This window comes from Salvia hispanica, chromosome 5 (genome assembly GCF_029641045.1).
Source record: "Salvia hispanica isolate PSC_SH4W2 chromosome 5, Shi_PSC_v1, whole genome shotgun sequence".
NCBI lineage: Eukaryota > Viridiplantae > Streptophyta > Magnoliopsida > Lamiales > Lamiaceae > Salvia > Salvia hispanica.
The window spans coordinates 22,394,447-22,413,209 of record NC_142696.1 but is presented as its reverse complement, the minus strand read 5'-3'; the positions used below and the strand labels follow the sequence as shown (position 1 = coordinate 22,413,209).

At 35.4% G+C, this 18,763-nt stretch overlaps 3 protein-coding genes across 10 annotated transcripts; 2 read left to right on the top strand and 1 right to left on the bottom strand.

The window, feature by feature from the left end:
• The first annotated feature begins 1,530 nt into the window (after positions 1-1,530).
• On the top strand, positions 1,531-5,834 carry LOC125190210 (putative serine/threonine-protein kinase PBL7). Of its 6 annotated transcripts, none has more exons than XR_016130163.1 (5): positions 1,531-1,839; positions 2,450-2,697; positions 2,825-3,478; positions 3,697-3,971; positions 4,204-4,340. XR_016130163.1 is itself a non-coding variant. In XM_048087435.2 (5 exons), exons 1-5 carry the CDS (start codon positions 1,722-1,724, stop codon positions 4,504-4,506), a joined length of 1,251 nt encoding a protein of 416 aa, XP_047943392.2. In that variant the 5' UTR covers positions 1,538-1,721; the 3' UTR covers positions 4,507-5,834. The 6 variants fall into 6 exon arrangements, 3 of the variants coding, with proteins under 3 accessions (XP_047943391.2, XP_047943392.2, XP_047943393.2); XR_016130161.1 differs by lacking the exon at positions 3,697-3,971 and adding an exon at positions 5,510-5,834 and having other exon boundaries at positions 1,535-1,839; positions 4,204-5,233; XR_016130162.1 differs by lacking the exon at positions 3,697-3,971 and adding an exon at positions 5,507-5,834 and having other exon boundaries at positions 1,535-1,839; positions 4,204-5,233.
• A 3,267-nt stretch (positions 5,835-9,101) lies between these two features.
• LOC125197997 (BTB/POZ domain-containing protein) lies at positions 9,102-13,056 on the top strand. 3 transcript variants are annotated; one of them, XR_007172330.2, is made up of 4 exons: positions 9,102-9,769; positions 10,052-10,993; positions 11,837-12,028; positions 12,129-13,056. XR_007172330.2 is itself a non-coding variant. In XM_048096470.2 (3 exons), the coding sequence occupies exons 1-2, from the start codon at positions 9,197-9,199 to the stop codon at positions 10,988-10,990; spliced, it is 1,512 nt and encodes a 503-aa protein (XP_047952427.1). In that variant the 5' UTR covers positions 9,102-9,196; the 3' UTR covers positions 10,991-10,993; positions 11,837-13,056. The 3 variants fall into 3 exon arrangements, 1 of the variants encoding a protein (XP_047952427.1); XR_007172331.2 differs by having other exon boundaries at positions 11,837-12,259; positions 12,367-13,056; XM_048096470.2 differs by having other exon boundaries at positions 11,837-13,056.
• On the bottom strand, positions 11,864-12,784 carry LOC125189686 (chitinase 2-like). Its single transcript, XM_048086939.1, has one exon. It carries the CDS (start codon positions 12,782-12,784, stop codon positions 11,864-11,866), a length of 921 nt encoding a protein of 306 aa, XP_047942896.1.
• Positions 13,057-18,763: the final 5,707 nt, after the last annotated feature.

Genomic DNA, 18,763 nt, shown 5'->3' with positions numbered 1-18,763 from the left:
AGTTTTTAAGAATATAGTAAAAAATAGTGGGTTGAAAAAGTTAATGGATATAAAGTCCATTTTTTATATTAATTTTATAATAGAATGTGAGTGAAGTGAGTTAGTGGAATATAATATTTACTTACTCCCTCCGTTTCACTGTAGTTGAGTCATTTTACTATTTCGGGAAGTTTCTTTATAGTTGAGTCATTTCCTTATGTGGTACTCCCTCCATCACACATAATTTTATACAGTTTGACTTGGTATCCATTAACTTTTTCAACAAATGTTTTAAGAAATGTAATAGAAAGTGAGTTGAAAAAATTGATGGAATATGAGTCCTACTTTTAAAGTATTAGTTTTATAATAAAATGTAAGTAGGAATGAGTTAGTGGAATATGAGGTCCACTACCAAAAATGATAAAAGTGAAATGGGTAAAATTATATGGGACAGACTAAAATGGAATAATGGGTAAAATTATGTGGGGCGGAGGGAGTAACTTTTTCCTCTTTCTTACTTTATTATTTCTTAATTTATTATCTTTATTTTATTCACTTTATACTTTATTTTCTCGACTTTTTCCTCTTTCTTATTTTTTTATTTAATTATTTAACACACCTAACATTATTTTCTAAAATTCCGTATCGAAAAATTTCGCCTTAACCATAGTGAAATGGAGGAAGTATTATTTATGGTAAACGTAAAATGTGACTATTATCGCTGAAGGAATAAAGTATATAAAAATAGGGAATATGACAATTTTATCATTTTTTATGTTTGGCCCCCAAATATTTATGAGCAAAAAGTCTGTCCGTGTTATCAAATCCCTAATTTAATACGCATCGGTTTAATCATCCACGTGTCATTACTTTATTGATTCTATAAAGCCTAGGTCAACGCATATCCCACGCATTAAATAACGCGCGTTGCCAACACTCATCCAACGGGACAACGTTCCGTTACCTTGACAGACAAAGCTCGCACACCACTTTTTGCGCAGTGCGTAACGTGACAGGCGTGTGACCGAAGAATCCCCCTTTTCTAGCGGGACCTCGAGCCAATCACAGCTCTACGCGTCATCAAATTGAGTGACGTAGGAGGGACGGCCGTCATTAGTGGATGATCAGTAGGATTTATTGTACGTGGCATGCACCAAATCAACCCGAAAATAAATAAATTACTCACCCATCACTTAAAAAGTTACTGTTCTTAAACATTCTCAAATTTCCAGCCTAATTTACATAACAAAATAAACAATACTTTCCTTGTCTATTAATTATAGTAATAATTTTTTTAATTTTGAGTCGTTTCAAAATATTACTGTAATCAATTTTTATATATTTGCTAAATTTTCTAATTTAATGAGATGGTGCTTATAAATATATTTTTTTAATTTGTTAATTGTATATGTAACAAAGTACCCATTTTTAAGAATAATAAATACTACCTATTATAGTATAGTATGTTCTGTAAAACATTAATTTTTTATTTGATAAATTTTGCTAAAATATGGGAGCGAAATTGGGATACAACAATTTTTATTGGCAAACAATCAGCAATTTTAAAAATCACTCTTTTTTATCTTCTCTTTCTTCTGTCTCGTGTTCTCTCCAGAAGTAGTTTCAAAATAATTTCTTCTTCCATAGGCTCTGCTCTCCATCAGTAGCTTAGAAAGAGAGAAAGATACGCCGCTAAATTTATTCGTGTGCATAAGCATTTGAAACAGAGAAAGGTTGAAGCCATGGGGTGTTTCCTCTGCTCTCGCGAATCGTCAATTTCCAAGAAGGACACGAGGAAAACGAGTATTGATAGAAAAATTAACCTCTCTGAAACAACTGATCAGCCCAAAAACTCACCAGGTATTTTCACGATCAGTCTCTGTAAAAAAAAAGATTCTCTTTCAATTGTGTTTTCACGAATGCAATCGATTTTTATTATTCTTCTTCTCCGCGCATTTTTGAATTATTGACGTTTGTTCTAGAAAGATCGTGTTGATGATTTTCGAATCTCGTGTTTTGATATTTGGACGTTTGCTTGTGACCTTCTCGGATTCGTTTGATGATCTTATGCGGAAATTTGGTATTTTTTCCTTTTGAAATTGGGTTTGATGAATTTCGATTTATGTGTCTCGCTTATTGATGGATTTTCAAACAACCATGTTTCTTAGAGTGTTTTGTTTCATGAGCAAATGTGTGATGTTGAATTTATACGCAAGCGTGTGTCTTTCTAATCCTGTTTGCATCCAAAGATTGGAATTTTTTTTTATAGAATTTAGGTTTTTATGTTGAGATTGGATTGCATCATCAAATGCAGACATCATATCTTTGTCCTGTAACTATTCAGAATATGTTATGAGAGGTGAAAATTTTCAATTAATTTTGCCTGTATGCATTACTCCTTTTTTGTATTCTGTTTGTTGTTTCAATGACCTTTGATTCTTCAATATCCTGTTGCTGTATTATTGCTTAGATACGCGTAATGTTAGTTCGCCCAAGGTTGTGAAAGAGGATCGCTCCATTGCAAATCCAGCTCATGTGGAGACCTCAGCAAACGAAGCAGATGGCGGTAGTAAGAGTTCTCGTGATGGGGAGTCCAAAGCGCGGACTTTTACCTTTGCCAACTTAGCTGCGGCGACCCAGAATTTCAAGGAGGAAAATTTCCTCGGAGAAGGGGGATTTGGAAGAGTTTATAAAGGTCGTTTGCTGGACACTGGTGAGGTCAGTGAGATCGAAAGTTGTACGAGTATAGTACCTCTTCGCCATTTGCTCTCCTTGTTTTCGTGTGTATCAATTATTTCGTCCTTTTCTTTTAAAGAGAAGTTATTGAAAGTTTGTGCATTTGCAGCTTGTGGCTGTCAAGCAGCTTGATCGCGGTGGATGTCAAGGGATTAGGGAATTCGTGGTTGAAGTTATGACTTTAAGTATGGCTGACCACCCCAATCTTGTTAAGTTGATTGGCTATTGTGCTGAGGGTGATCAGAGGCTGTTAGTCTATGAGTACATGCCTCTAGGATCTCTCGAGGACCACTTACACGGTATGTCACGCCCAGTTGGAAACATACAGTTTCTCGTTTCCCTCTTCACCCGACATTTTAGCTGTGCTACAGGTCCTAAACTGAAAAGGAAAAAGCTGGATTGGAACATAAGGATGAATATTGCAGCTGGTGCAGCCCGGGGCTTAGAGTATTTGCACGACAAGATGAAAACTCCCATTATTTATCGAGATTTGAAGGGTTCCAATATATTGTTAGGGGATGGATATCATCCCAAACTATCTGACTTTGGTTTGGCTAAAGTCGGCCCTTCCGGTGATCAGACTCATGTCTCCACCAGAGTTATGGGCACATATGGATATTGTGCCCCTGATTATGCAATGACAGGTCAACTCACCTTCAAATCGGATATCTATAGTTTTGGTGTTGTTCTCCTTGAGATCATCACGGGGAGGAGAGCCATTGACAATAGAAAATCTGGTCCAGAGGCAAATCTAGTCTCATGGGTAAGCTTCTCTAATTTCTATACTTTATTGTTCAGTGTTTACCTCCACGTGAAACGTCATTGCCTTTTCAGTTCAAACAATATTGTATCCATCAAAAGTGCCATATTATGAAGTAAACATAGCTCGTTTTGTGTGGCCTTTTGAGAAATGTCACATCAGCTACAAGCACCGTCTGCTTTTGTAGTTTGGTGGTAATGTTTATAGTCCATGTTCAACAGGTTAAACTTTTTCATCCGGGCACTATGAAATGATTTTAACGAACTGCTGGCTGTGATGTTTCGCCAGTTAGGCCACTCGAAATTGCTCCACTAACTTAGCATGATAGCTGATTATGATTGGTTGGCCATATGAATGAAGATTACAACTTTTGGCTGCTATATTCATTCGATACAGACCAACTCCTTTATGAATGAACGTCGAATGTGTGAATCCCTAACAGTGTTCATGGTCATGGTGCTTTGTTTTCTACCAGAAATTCCCATCTATGTGTGAGGTGATGATATGTGTTTATATATCTCAAATAGTATAATCTTTTTCGTTAAATCATTTCGGAACAATGATGCTTAACCAGGCTTGCCTGAACTAGGGGTGCTCACAGGACCTAGCTTTCATTTCCATATAATTGAGCTATTAATACGTTGAACATGTCGAAGCAGAAACTTTGAATGCCATGTAATTAACTGTCATTGTATTGAATATTGATTGGTGGTGATATTTTTTGACAGGCAAGGCCGCTATTCAAGGACCGCAAAAGATTCCACCAAATGGCTGATCCGTCGTTGGAAGGGCATTACCCAGTGAGAGGGCTATACCAAGCTCTAGCAATAGCTGCAATGTGTGTCCAAGAGCAGCCAAACATGAGGCCCCTCGTTGCTGACATTGTCACGGCCCTCAACTATCTTGCCTCGCAGGCCTATGACCCGAGTGTCCACGGTGTCCAAGGCCCCGAAACTCCGCGAAGCAGATCAAAAGGATATGGCCAACGCAACGACAACGACAACCAAGCCCAGGGAAGGCAGAGTATATAGCTGCTTCCACTCTCACCATTTTTGACCATCAGGGAGTTTACTCCCACTCAACTCTGTAAATCCACACTTTTGGGGAGAGATAGATGTTTACAAGTTATTATAACATCGGCTTTACTAGTGTATTTAACTATTTATTCAACAATTTGTTGCTGCATACAGACTACAGGGATAGAGAGGCTGTTTTAGAGCTATTATTGCCTTGGTACTTTTATGTTGGTTTTTACTTGGATGGAGGTGCAAATGTGCAGCTTATATCTTTCTCGCTTTTTTACATATTATTGGGTTTTTTATTGTGATTATTGTTAGAGAGAGAAGGAAAAAAAAAAGCAAAATGAGAGAGACGAGTCGCGTGCAAAGCGCGTGACTGTGGAGAGTTTTCCCGCCAATCAGTTGGAATGCTAAACATAAAAAACAGAAATCGAAATGTGACTAACAGAATTGAGAGGAATAATTTTGTTTCGTTCCATTCTCTCTCTCTCTACGATGCAGAGACAAGCAGGAACCTCTCGCGCGGTGGAGCTGCCGCAGGCATCGCAGCCCCGATTGGTGCCGTTTTCTTCTCCCAAGGGGAAGATCGAGGAGGCTGCTAATCTTCCGCTCTACAAGAGGAATTCCTCCGCCGGGAAGAAGGAGAATTTGAAGTCTCGATTGCCGGAGAAGCTGGTGCATCTCATTCCTATCGTGGTGCTTCTCTGCTTCTTCATCCTCTGGTGCTTTTCCTACTCCGGTAAGATTAGACGATGTTAATTGACTGTTGATTTCTGGTGTGCGTGTGAGGTTTTTCTCTATGCTGCGGAAACGCACGATTAAGGAATGACTTTTTTTTTAATCAATTTAGTTTGACTGCTCATCCATCAAATCGATGAATTGTACAGATCTTGTGCATCACAGAGAAAACAGGAATGTCATGGTTTTCCAGATCTTCAGAGTCTGTGTAAAAGGAAAATAAAATTCATAGTTTGACTAGTGGTGGTTGATTGTTTGTTTTGTGTATAAAAAGCAGTGAATTTCGATAGCAAGGAGGAATGGATCGCTGCTGCTCGACTGATGGCACAAAACGCAACGTTCTTCCCACCTTTTTCATGGATTTCCGGCGTACAGCTTCTGAACAACGATACCTATTCCGAGTGATTGGATGAGCAAGACTTGAACAATCTACGGCAGCGAACGGTGAGGTTTCAATCACTGTTGATCTCTTATGCTAGGAAAAGCCAGACAAGTATACCACACTGTAGCTCCAATTCATGAAGTTGCTAAATGTGTAACATTTATAGACTCAAAACTAGAAAATATAGCCAAATCTGCAAATGAATTCACTTGATTTGCTACTTGCTTTGATTGCCTCTGCACCGGCAAGTTCTTCTCCTCGTCTTTGGGAAATGTTTACTTTAATGTTGAACCACACCACCCCTCTCGTCTCCTATGGCCGCCGCCACAGCTTTCCACAAACTCGATGCTGCAGTGCCAAACATGCTTTGTCTCCTACGTCGGAGACAGCCACCGGTCCCCTGAGGTTCTTGATCGCAGTTCATCATCTATTGGGATATCCCAAAAGTTCAGTATATCTTTTCACTGAATTTTTAAAAATAATACTGTATTCTGTATTCTGTTAGCAGTGGTAATTTGTCAAAATGAAGCGTGGAGCACTAAATAAGGGCGAAATATGATTCTCCACTAACTACTAATATTAAGTTTTTCAAAGGATATTAAATGCGTTTTCTTAATCCGTATGAGAATTGGAAATTATGTTGTTGGGAGGCATGATTGGGAAGATGAATTACGGGGTGAAACGTGTTTTCCTGTAGAATATTCAAATTTCTATGTTATTGATTGTAAATACTACTACTATATGGAATAGTCATTAATTTGCGTATAATGTTTTTTGCTTTAAATCTGAGTATCAACGATTGAAAATATTATTCAAGTATAATATGCAAACACATAAATTGCATGTGATTTAATCTGCTGCTACCGCCACGATTTATATTAGAGTAAGAGGTTATGCAGAGATCTTGAACCCTTCATGCGAACTGGTCACGTGTCGTACACCAAATAAAAATATAACTCCTAGTATTTACTCCTATTATTCTACACAGGTGACAAGGAGTACTACTATGCACAAAATAAATCTATTTTTACTAGCAGAAATTATTTTTTCGAAGAGATTAATAATGGTTTTCAATTATTTTGTAGTTCCTCGGTTACGATGATCCCTTTCTTTTTCGCATTTATTTTAAAAAAATAAAAATAAATAGTTAAAATAAAGAAAAAATAATGACAAACGAGTTTTTTTCTAGAGTGAACTACGTAAACGGTACCTGATCTTTCACCTTCACACATAAATGGTACCTGATCTTTATTTTATATCGTTTTTGATACCCCATGACAAAAATAACCCTAGGTACTAAATATATGATTTTTTTTGTTATGGAGGATATTTTTGAAAATTTTAATCAAATAGAACCAAATATGTGATTTTTTTTCCTTTTTTATTTCTTTAGTTTATTCTTCTTTCTTTTTTCTACATTTTCTTCTTTTTTTTAGTATTTTATCTTCCTTTCTTCTTTATTTTCCCCTTAGTTTATGTTTCCTCTTTTTCTTCTTTCTTTTTAGTGTTTTATACATACATCTAATTGCATTCTTTTTAGTGTTTTAATTAAATTATTTATACTCATTTTAGGGTTGAAACACCTAACTAAAAATATTACTAACTCTTTATTATTATGAATACAATTCACAATTTTAAATTTTGACTAAGACTATATTGATTAATTATTAATTTAATACTATAAAATAATAATTATTATTTATTAATTATTACTAGTTTTTACTATTATAATAATATTATTATTATAATAATTAAATATAATTATAACTATAATTATGATTAAATATATAAAAAAAAATTAATTATTAATTTATAAAATCAAAATAATAATATTAATATTGATTAATCATAATAGTACTATAAATAGTGAGGAGAATGAGAGAATGTATCATAATATCATTTTTGGTACTACTAATTTTGTCAATGCCCAAAATACCCTTTATGACACAAATGGAAAAATGAATTTGTTTAGAGGGTATTTTGGGATGAATATTACATCAGGTACCAAAAATGTGATTAATAGGTACCAAAAATAATATAAAATAGAGTGAACTACAAAAATGGTCCCTGGACTATGGGTTTATCTCGCCCATAGTCCCTGGACTTTAAAAATATCGCCAGTAGTCCCTGGACTAAGGGTTTATCTCGAAATTGGTCCTTTTGGCTTTTTTTGGTACGAAAATACCCTTTGATATTATTTTGGGGGGTTTGGGCAATTTGGTCTTTTTACACTTTTAACATTTTAAATCTGATATTATTTTAGTTATGTACTAACTTTGATATTATTTCAAAATTATCATTCTTCTTCCATTTTGTTATCCTTCATTGAATTTGTTTTTTGTTATTTCAATATTAGATTTAATTTTACAAAATTTTAACTTTTAATTTTTAAATATCAATAAATTTTTTTAATTATAAAAATTATTAAATAGCAAAAATTAATAGTTATAATCAATATTTGATAGTGTATAGTACTATGTAATCAATAAGGTATGACAACACCTTAGTTTTAATCAATATTTAATACATAAATAGATTATATAACACAATTTATTCTGAAATAAATATGCATCTAATGTAAAAGTAATATAATTTTCGTTTATTAATTTGAAAACAATCAAAATTTACTAGAAAATTTCAACAAAAATACTCCTATATAAAATTTTAAGTAGGATCAAATTTTTAGTCAACTTCATAATATTTAATCACAAGCAATTATAACAACCGAACGAAGACTAAATAGAATAACTCTTATTTTTCCATCATGATTAATATATTATTTTTCTGTACCTCTTCAATTCAATTGAATATTTAAATAACAAAAATTAATAGTTTTAATCAATATTTATAGTGTCCATGAATTAATAGTTTTCATTAAAAAAATTTATTGATATTTAAAAATCTAAATATTAAATTTAATTTTATAAAATTAAGTCTAATATTGAAATAAAAAAAAAACAAATTCAGTGAAGGATAACAAAATGGAAGAAGAATGATAATTTTGAAATAATATCAAAGTTAGTACATAACTAAAATAATATCAGATTTAAAATGTTAAAAGTGTAAAAAGACCAAATTGCCCAAACCCTCCAAAATAATATCAAAGGGTATTTTCGTACCAAAAAAATCCAAAAGGACCAATTTCGAGATAAACCCTTAGTCCAGGGACTACTGGCGATATTTTTAAAGTCCAGGGACTATGGGCGAGATAAACCCATAGTCCAGGGACCATTTTTGTAGTTCACTCTATAAAATAAAAATCAGGTATCATTTAAAAGATCAGGTATCGTTTATGTAATTCACTCTTTTCTATATTATTCTTCGTCTTATAAAACATAGGTAAAAAAAGGATCATCTGAAACGGAAAGTACTATGCATCAAATTTTTTATAAGGGATGCTATATAAGTGTTGTAATTATAGTCGCATGACGGCAATATTTTCTCAGAACAAATGGCTAAAATTACCCCATTCTTCCTACTTGAGTAAAAAAGCTACTTCTTCCCTGTGTCTCTTATCCAAAGGAGTCATTAAATGCACATTGCCCACTACTCCTTTTGCGTGCTTTCAGTCTCCTGAATTCGATGGCGTCTGATAGCAAGAGCAATAACGCCACCACCCACCACAAACCCATGTCTTCAAGACTCCACCAGCAACAACAATTAGTGTCCACAATGATCAAGCAGGGCTTCATCTCCGACCCCTTCCTCTCCCCCTCTCGCCTCACTCCTCTCTCTCCTACCCCTCACCACCACCACCACCACAGCCCTACCCTCTTCGAGATCATGTCGGCCGACCCAAATCCCGCCCTCGAAGCCCGCAAGAAGCTCCAAGAAAGGGTCTCCGCCGCCCTCTCCCAGGCCCCCTTCAATATCTCCAACCAATGGGGCCCTGCCGACGTCACCCTCACAGTAGCGGGCCGCGCGGAGCCCGATGCGCCGCCCTTCCGGGTCACCCTCGATGTCCACCTACGCGTCTTGGCCGCCAAAAGCCGCTTCTTTTCCGACAAACTTCGCCGGAGCGGGACCCACTCTGTCGAGATTCTCGAGTGCGATGACGTGGCCGTCTATGTGGAGGCTGTCGTCCTCATGTACTCTGCCGAATTGAAGACCAAGCTCCTCGGCATGGAGGTCTCCAAGATCTTGGCCCTTTTGAAGGTTTCCCTCTCCCTCTCTCCTAATAACCACTTCAATTTTCCTTTCTTTCTTTGTTAATGTTTATCTAGAGTGATTAATGATGCTTTCTCTACTCAATCTGGACTCATAAACGCATAATTTGAGTTCAAACTGGGAAGTAAGATACAATCTCGAGATTGTTTATTTAATAATGTGAAAATTAGCAAGAAGTTGTAGCAATGTGGTATGTTCTGCCTTTAATAAGTGAAAAATTAGTGAAATGAGATAGTATGTTCTTATGCCAGAGTTGCTTGGCATTTGCAGATATGTTGTGCAATTATGTTTGAGGATGGGATTAGGGCATGTTTGGAGTATCTGGAAGCAGTGCCATGGTCTGAGGGAGAAGAGGAGAGTGTTGTTTCGCATCTAAATCAACTCCAGATTGATTGTTCAAGAGCAGAAACTGTGCTACAGAGAGTGGTAGCCGACCCTTCAACATCTTCAAGGCTGGAGAGTGTCTTCTTGAAATTGTCATTAGGTGTCTTGCAGGCCAAAGATGAAAAGGCCCGTAGAGAAATGAAAGGGTTTATATCTCGACTGCTAAAAGAAGATGATAAGGATGGCCTTGATATCTCAAGAGATGTATTGTATCAGCTTTGCCACAGGTGCCTAGGCTCTCTTGTTCTGTGCTTATCTGGAACCACTGGCTTGGATGAAAGCAGGCAAGACCGAGGAGCTATAATGGCTGAGATTTCTCGAGAAGCTGAGAATATGCAGTGGATTCTTGGCATCCTTATAGAGAGAAACTTGGGGGAAGAGTTTGTGGACTTATGGGCTGACCAGAAGGAACTAGCACTTCTTCACTCCAAGATACCTACTATGTATCGCCACGAAATAAGCAAGATCACTGCCCAACTCTGCATTTCTATTGGGAGAGGGCAGATTCTAGTGCCTAAGGAGACTAGGTTTGCCTTGCTGTCGACTTGGTTGGAAGCTCTTTACGACGATTTTGGTTGGATGAGAATAGGGGGGAAACCTGTTGATAGGAAATTGATTGAGGAGGGGCTTAGTCAAACAATTCTTACTCTACCACTGCCTCAACAACAATCGGTTTTGGTTAAGTGGTTTGACAGGTTTCTTAACAAGGGCGACGATTGTCCCAATATTCAGAGAGCGTTTGAAATCTGGTGGAGAAGGGCTTTTGTGAAACAATATGCAATTGAGTCGCAATTGCAGCTAGCTGTCTGTGATATTCCAGACTGATGGGTATGTTTGCTTGAATTCCATGCCACATGTAATGATGTAAATAAAAATTCATTCCTTCCCATATCCAATATGTTTATATCTTGTTCTTCTAATTTCTGATAAGAATGACATCATATTCTAGATCAATGAAAAAGTAGTTGTGCAGTTAAAATTGCTTTCTACTTCCACCATGTAGTTCCAAGTAAACCGTGTGAAAACATATTCAATTTCCATGTTGAACTAATTCATCAGATTAATAGTTCACTACTTAATTTTCCTCCATCCATGTCTCTGTAACTCGTTTACATAGCTACTAATCACACATTCTATCAGCAAAATTGATGGAATCTTTTGAAGCTTGCACAATTTCATATATTTGTTACTATGAAATTAGTCTTTGCTGGCATGTTAAGAAGACCCTGGTAACCTTACCCCTTTTGTCATTCGACTGCGGAAATTCTGTAAAATAGAGTTTCTTTCCAGTAGGCTTGATTAATTTTCTTTAATAATGTCGGCTCATTTTCTACTCGCATAAGTGAACTACCTATCGTCTCTCACGCCACATTTCAGGGCAGATAGCAAAGAGAGATTGGCTGAGATCAGTCAGTGAGTCATATCTACTGCTATATCTCATATGTTACAGAATATAAAGAAAATTTATGAAGTAACTGATAGGTTACTAGTATATCTCATATAAGTGACTTTTCACCTCTTTCCACTTTGGGTGAGTTTGGGGCTTACATAGAGGCACAAGACTAAGTTTAAAAAAAAAAAGAATAAAAAAGGCACGATTACAGTGGTATAATACAACCCCTCAGAAAGAGTACAAGTTTTTTAGTTTTTATTTTTGGTGTATGTATGCAGTTAAAAGCGAGCTGTGAAATAATAGCCTCACTTTTGAGAGGCTAAGAAGTCTTGTGACTGTCTCTCATACTTGAAATTAGCCTTCTTGGAGTCATCTGCAGACCAAATGAAGATCCCATGAAGCTTCCCCTGCTTGCTCAGTTCGCTGCAGGCATCGAAGAACCCATTTTGAGGGGATAGCCCGCCACTCCCGTCAGTCCCAAAACTCACCAGAACTTTGCCTCCTTTGTAGTTAGAGCTTTGTTCGTCGAAATACTTTAGAAACTGAGAAACAGTGGTGCTCCTTGGATAGGCGTAGAACTGGAAATTCACGTAGTCGATGAGATGGCCGTACTTTTTCCACAGAGCTAGATAGTACGGCTGGACAGAATCATCTTCATACGGTGCTATGGAGGTGAAGGAGACGATCTTGTTCTGTTTCAGGTAGAAGATAAGTTGCCCGATACACTCGGCAAATGTATCAGGATCTGAACCGAAGTGTTCGTAATCTATATCGATTCCATCTAAACTGTAAGTTGTGACTATCTCAGTTATGGAATGAATTGCATTTGCAACCCAGCTCTTGACTGAGTTAGGATGAAAGTAGACTGGTTTGTTGTGGCCAATGGTGTCACCTCCAAGGCTCATGCCTACTCGAACATTTGCATGCTTAGCTTTGATCGCAGACACCTGAGACGGGCTGAGGTTCTTCGTGTCCCAGTAGACTCGGAAATCACCGTTCGTGGGAGTCGGGTGGGCTCCATCCGTGTAGTCGATGGCGAAGGAGAGGAGGAAGTGGAAGTCGATGCTGGGGTTGATCGGCACATCTGTGAATCTCACTTTGGTGTCCTCAGCTCCGATGTATTCTCGGAAGAGCTTCTCCGGCTGTGCTGCTCCGATCGTCGGGAGATTGAAGAACAGAGAGTGGAGAGGAAGAAAAATGAAGAGAAGAGCAAATTTACTTAACATTTTTTTCTTCGATTTTTGTGGTGTGTGTGTGGATATACAAATAAGGCATATTTATGCTATGTGAAATTGGATTTTGGTGTGATTCTTCTATTAATGGTGCCGGTTGATTTTGTATGTTATGATCAGCTCTAACAATGCGTTGTGATTTGATTGTAGGGTGATGGTTTTGTTTGTTAGGGTTTTGTACAAATTGTTACATTGTTTTTGGACTGCAGTTGCCGAATAGATTTTGAGTGTTGCAAATAAGTTTAAGAGGAAGACCAAATTAATCACCCTCTGCAGTCGTGTTTTGATTTAATGGTATGATAACTGATCGTTACGTTCTATAAATCATGCTTGAAATAAAAGCCTCAATAAGTTATGGTCATGACTCAGTTTTCCGGCATATTAGCAAAGCTCCTCTAAATAACAAATAATGTGTAGTTGATTCTATTATAACTACATCAAATTTATTGTTCACCTCAATTTATGGAGTTTTTTCGGGAAAAACTTTACTAAATTTTGATGTAGTCAGTTTGAACCTTTTAATTTCGAATAGTTTTTGGACCATGCCACTGATTTTTTGAACTAATAAACTGTGAGTATAAGTGTTAATTTGTTGCAATCCCATTATTCCCATATCATCTACCAACTTTCAACTAAGAAAAAATATATGTAAATAGAAAAACGACAAATAATTTATAGTGTACAAATTAAAAGGTAGTACTAGTTGAGATGGACCAATTGCACATAATATATTAATATATTGTTATAATTCTTTCTAACATGATTTTGATTAATTTCCATACAGATTATTAAAACGTAGGACTTCAAATTAAAGAGGTCACGTACACACCCAAGTGGTGTGGTTCAGTGGTATGAGACTCGTCTATCCTATTATTCAAATGGTCAAGGGATCGATCACCAAGCAGTTTTAAATTCTTGGGTAAGTTGTTCCACCATTGAAGTGCCTACAAATAAGTACAGGGATTAATCATCTAAAAATACATTGTTTATCATGATGTAAGCCAAATTAAATGTTTGCGATGCATAAAAGACAGATGAGAATTAATTTCATAGTTGTCAATCTATAGATGATGACATGATGTTATTGAATACCATTAACTTCCGTTGGGCTTAAGATGTGAGCAAACCTATAAAGTAAATATTTCTAACGCGCGGTTATTCAATACTGGAATTGAAAGCGGAATCTTGTGCAATTATATATTACTTCAATTAGTTCAAATTAAGGTGACGTTTGGTTCGAGTACATGAACAAAAAAGGAGCATGGAAGAAAAAAAATTTAAAACTAGTACAAGTAATAAAAGAGAATTAAATGATTATGATATTTTTTTCAATCGGCCGTTTGCTGGGAATTGCGAGTTCCCTCTTGTGTTATGTTAAACTGTTTGATTAAAAAGAAAATCAACTTTGGTGGCAGTGTAAATGATGGTGGGGTTGGATTTGTTGCGTTGTAGGTGGCATTTGACAGGGGATTTGATTGCCTTGACGAGCAATAGGTATAGAAGAGTGACAACAATGTACTACTAGTATTTTCATGGAGTATCAAACTAATAGGAATGATATTGGTTGACACATATTGTAATTTAAAATTTATAGAGTGAAACAGAGCCTTAAAGATAGAGGAAAAAATGATTCAAAATAGGATGTGCCTCTCACTTTTATCATATATAAATAGAGACTAATTTAGTGGAGGAGTCAAAATTCAAAGATAACCCACTTTACTTTTTTTTATTTGTCCCAATTAAAATGACACCATACTAAAAATAGAAACATATTTTCCTCTACTTTATTCCCTCTCTCTTATTTTACTTTAACCATTTCATACACAAAATAAAGTTAGCATAAATTCTCGTGTCACTTAAGGAAGGGCATCCTCCTTGGGACGGAAGGAGTACGTGAAAAGCAGAGAATGCCGCAAGGGGAGAAATCTATATAAAAACAGAAATAGTAAACCAAAGAAAATGAAAAAATAATTACTATTAAGTAAAGCTAACTAAGATTATCATATTTCTATATTGTAGAACCAAAATATCGATATCAATTTGACCAACCCACATTTAAGTTATTACCATTATTTATTTCGGACTAAAAATATTTCGCACTCAATAAATAACTCTCTAACTAGTCTGTTGGGCCAGGGTGTTTATGAAAAAATTTACTATTTGCACAAACATTCTTGATAATTATTCTTGTAACAAAAATAGATCATGTTTTTTTCATATTGAATAATTTTATTTTATCATTTCAACCTTAATACACAAAATTACTGATAAATTACACCATATGAAGTAGTAATGAATTTGCACACACTGCCGTCATATATACAAATCTTATTACCGTATTTTAAAGACTAAAGTCTCTTTTTGGTTCTAAACATATTGATTTTTTAATTTTGGTCCGGAACATTAACTTTTGAATTTTCAGTCCCTCACAAATAAAAACGGGTCACATTTGGTCCGAATTTGACGGAACTGTTAAAATTTGACGGAACTGTATTTTAATTACATTTTGACTGGATTAAGAGTTAATATTAGAATTTTAAATTTTTTTAAAAAAATGAGAAAAATGCAGCAGGAAATTGCTCTCAAATCGGCGTGGATTTCTTCGCTAAGGAAAAATTTGATGAATGCTTCGTTCCAGCATGGCGATTCCGTTCACAATTAACAAAATTATTAATACAGCAAGGAGATCTAGCACATTGAAGCCTTAAAGAAGGAATTAACACTAAATCAGAGGAAATCGGGATTAATACTGAAGATGCTAGCGAGATAGGAGGACCAGGTTCGCCCTAATCCGGCGGCGCCGATGAGTCCTTCGAGCAAAATGTTACCGGCGGCATGAACGCGATGAAATCCCCTAATTCGAGGCGGAGGAAGGAGGAGGATCCACCACCGACGGGGATCTCGACGGCGAATTCGGTCTAGCAGAAGACGAAGAGGAGAGCGGAGAGGCCGGAGACTGCGTAGGAGGTGACGATCGCGGGGCAGGCAGTGTCGCGCGTCTCCAATTCGGTAATGCTAAAGATGCCGGAGCCGAAGACGGAGCCAGATCAGGTCCTACCAGGCGAGGCACTTCTTCATCTCGTGCTCGGATTGCTTCTTCGCCTCGATGAGCTCGTCGGATTCGGAGGCGCAGCCGAGGAGGCGGTCGCGGAGGCAGCGGTGGGGTGGCGGAGAGGGCGGAGAAGCTCTGGAAGGAAGGCTCCGGGAAGAAGTCGTGCTTGCTGAATCGTGATTTTTCTCTGGCGGTGAGGGGAGAGATGTGAGGTCGTCGTGATTTTGATTTTGGTTTGATTAGTGTATCCCATTTGTGGAAAGTGATTGAGATTTCTTACAACACAAGAGTAACTGGAGGAATTGGTGGATTTGGTGAAGAATTGGTGGATTTGGAGAGGAATTGAGTTATGGATTTGCAGATTTGGATGAATTTTTTCCTTTTTTAAAAAAAATAATTTAAATTCTAATTAGATATTAGACATTAATTAAACATAATTATTAACTTAATCCGGTCAACATCGAATTAAAACTCGTTGACCGTTAAATTTTAACAGTTCAGTTAAACTCGGACCAAATGTGACCCATTTTTATTTGTGAAGGACCAAATAATTCAAAAGATAATATTCTTGACCAAAATAAAAAAATCACAGTATATCAAGAACAAAAATGGAGTTTAGTCTATTTTAAAATAACTTAATACCAAAAATTTCGGTTAATCATGCCACCTCTCTAGGTGAATCGGACTTTTTAAAAATAAATTTCGAGCTACAAATTTCCCACGCAGTATTTTGCTTCAAGCTTTTTTGTTTTATATTGGGAGGACGCAGACTTTGTTGAAAGTATGATGCATTATGGAGTACTATTATTTAAGTCACATACCAACTCTTACACATTCTAATTAATCTTCAGATAAAGTTTTGGACCACAATACTTTGTCTCTTTAATTTTAAATTCATGAGGATTATAATGCTCAATGAACTTCTATCTAACAATTTCATTATTATTAAAAGCTGAACAGATAAATATTAATTAAAAGGTTCAATGCTATTCCTGATTATTTATATATATTAATTATTTTGGTCCGCCGTCTTAACCTAACCAAAGGGGAAAACCCTAAATAGTCGAATACGATACTAATGGGAAAAAAATATGGGTAGTGATGAAATCTCTCACGAAAGAGAGGTCATCTATGCAGTGGCGGACGCAGAAATAAACGGTGGTAGGGGCTAGGAGCTTCACTATACTCCATATTTTTCTATCTAATACTTTATACTGTGTGGTGTGAAAAATAATATTTTCTGTCTTTTTTTAACTGTGACATTGATTTATGGTAGGAGAATTAAGAACAAAGTAGAAAAAAAATAAAGGATAGTGTTAATATTGCCAAAAAAAAATTATTCACCTACCTTTGTGACGTCCCAAAAAATATATAAACAAATTAAAAAGAGTGAAGATAATATATTATTAAAAAGGGTCGCGTTAAAATGCTAACTAATTTCATTTCAGAACTTCAATTTTGTATGTAAAAAATATTAACACAAGGATATAAGAATATCAACATTATTATTAATATATTTATGTTTTGTGTTGATATTAAAATTTACATTAAACATTAGTATTGATAATTTTAATACATGACATTGAAGTTCTGAATTTTGGATTAAGAATTAGTTATCATTTGACATCCCTTATTAAAAAATCATAATACAACAATGCAAATTCATAAATAACAACACTTAACTAACCATTATAACAATTAACATTTTATAGTTGTGCTTATTTTAATTTGGGATTAATTTTTTACTCTTTCAATAATAGGTTTTCTTGAATAATCTCCAACCCCAACGAAACAATAAATTTAAATTTTGCATAGCTGAATTTAAAAGAAAATTAAGAAAAAAAATTGAACTCACTAATTAATTGGTTGCCTTCCCTAGAAAACATTAATCTTTACAAGTCTTTAATTAAAATCGTGAGTAACACTTTAGAATTAGAAAAAGAAACGTGTTGTTACTTTGCTATTTTCTCAGCAATTCTATATATCAGCCCCTCCTGTCACTCAACTTTCGAAGATTTAGTCTCCAAAGACAATAATTTGGTAGGGGCTGAAGTTAATTTCTGAAAATTTCGAACAAAAATTAAAGTAGAAATTCAATAAAAAAGAAACTTTTGGGAAGGGCTTAAGCCCCTCCCTCTTTGTACCTGTGTCCGCCAATGCATCTATGTATCCTGCATCTTAAAATGTATATGGTAATTATATAGTTTGACTTGGATTAATAATTGCTTGTATATATCTAATTAAAATATATCTAAATTTTAATTTTTAATCAATATTATATGTTTGTCAATAATTATATATGTGAATTTTTTAACCTTTTTAGAGTTATTGGTTACAACAATTTTCAAATTATTAAAAAAGTTTGCAAGCTTCACAATTTATTAATAAGGTGTGTATATAAGTGACAACAACCTTTAGTTAATCATTCTACTTGGTAATTAACATATATGCTAAAGGCCTTAATTATCAGGATTAAATTGAATTTATCAAATGATCCTCGATTTCACTTTTCTTTTGGGTGCGTAGTACTAGTAACATGCTAATACTACCTGTTAACATATGTATTTTATTTTATTTTTTCGATTAATTGTTATTAGTGGTCCAAATTTTGGAGTCATTTAAACAAATTGCTTGACTTAAAATAATATTCCACCGTCCACGAAAAATAGTTTCATTTTGTCATTTTGATATGTCCACAAAAAATAGTCTTATTTCTAAAAATGAAAAGTTTATATATATCTCATACTTTACTCATTTTTTTTCTCTCTCTTCTATACATTTACTTATTTTTTCTCCATGTCTCTCTTACTTTACTTAATTATCCTTCTCTTTTACTTTATCAATTTCTCATTAAAACCTATGTTGTCTATAAATGAGATTATTTTTTATAGACATAGCGGAGTTTAAAAAAAATAGCGTGA

Bases quoted from the DNA above. Each gene is read 5' to 3' on its own strand.
- LOC125197997 (XM_048096470.2), top strand. From the start codon at position 9,197: ATGGCGTCTGATAGCAAGAGCAATAACGCCACCACCCACCACAAACCC. The intron at 9,770-10,051 runs GTTTCCCTCTCC...TGGCATTTGCAG, and splicing joins AGATCTTGGCCCTTTTGAAG to ATATGTTGTGCAATTATGTT.
- LOC125190210 (XM_048087434.2), top strand. From the start codon at position 1,722: ATGGGGTGTTTCCTCTGCTCTCGCGAATCGTCAATTTCCAAGAAGGAC. The intron at 2,698-2,824 runs GTCAGTGAGATC...GTGCATTTGCAG, and splicing joins GTTTGCTGGACACTGGTGAG to CTTGTGGCTGTCAAGCAGCT. The intron at 3,479-4,203 runs GTAAGCTTCTCT...ATTTTTTGACAG, and splicing joins AGGCAAATCTAGTCTCATGG to GCAAGGCCGCTATTCAAGGA.
- LOC125189686 (XM_048086939.1), bottom strand. From the start codon at position 12,784: ATGTTAAGTAAATTTGCTCTTCTCTTCATTTTTCTTCCTCTCCACTCT.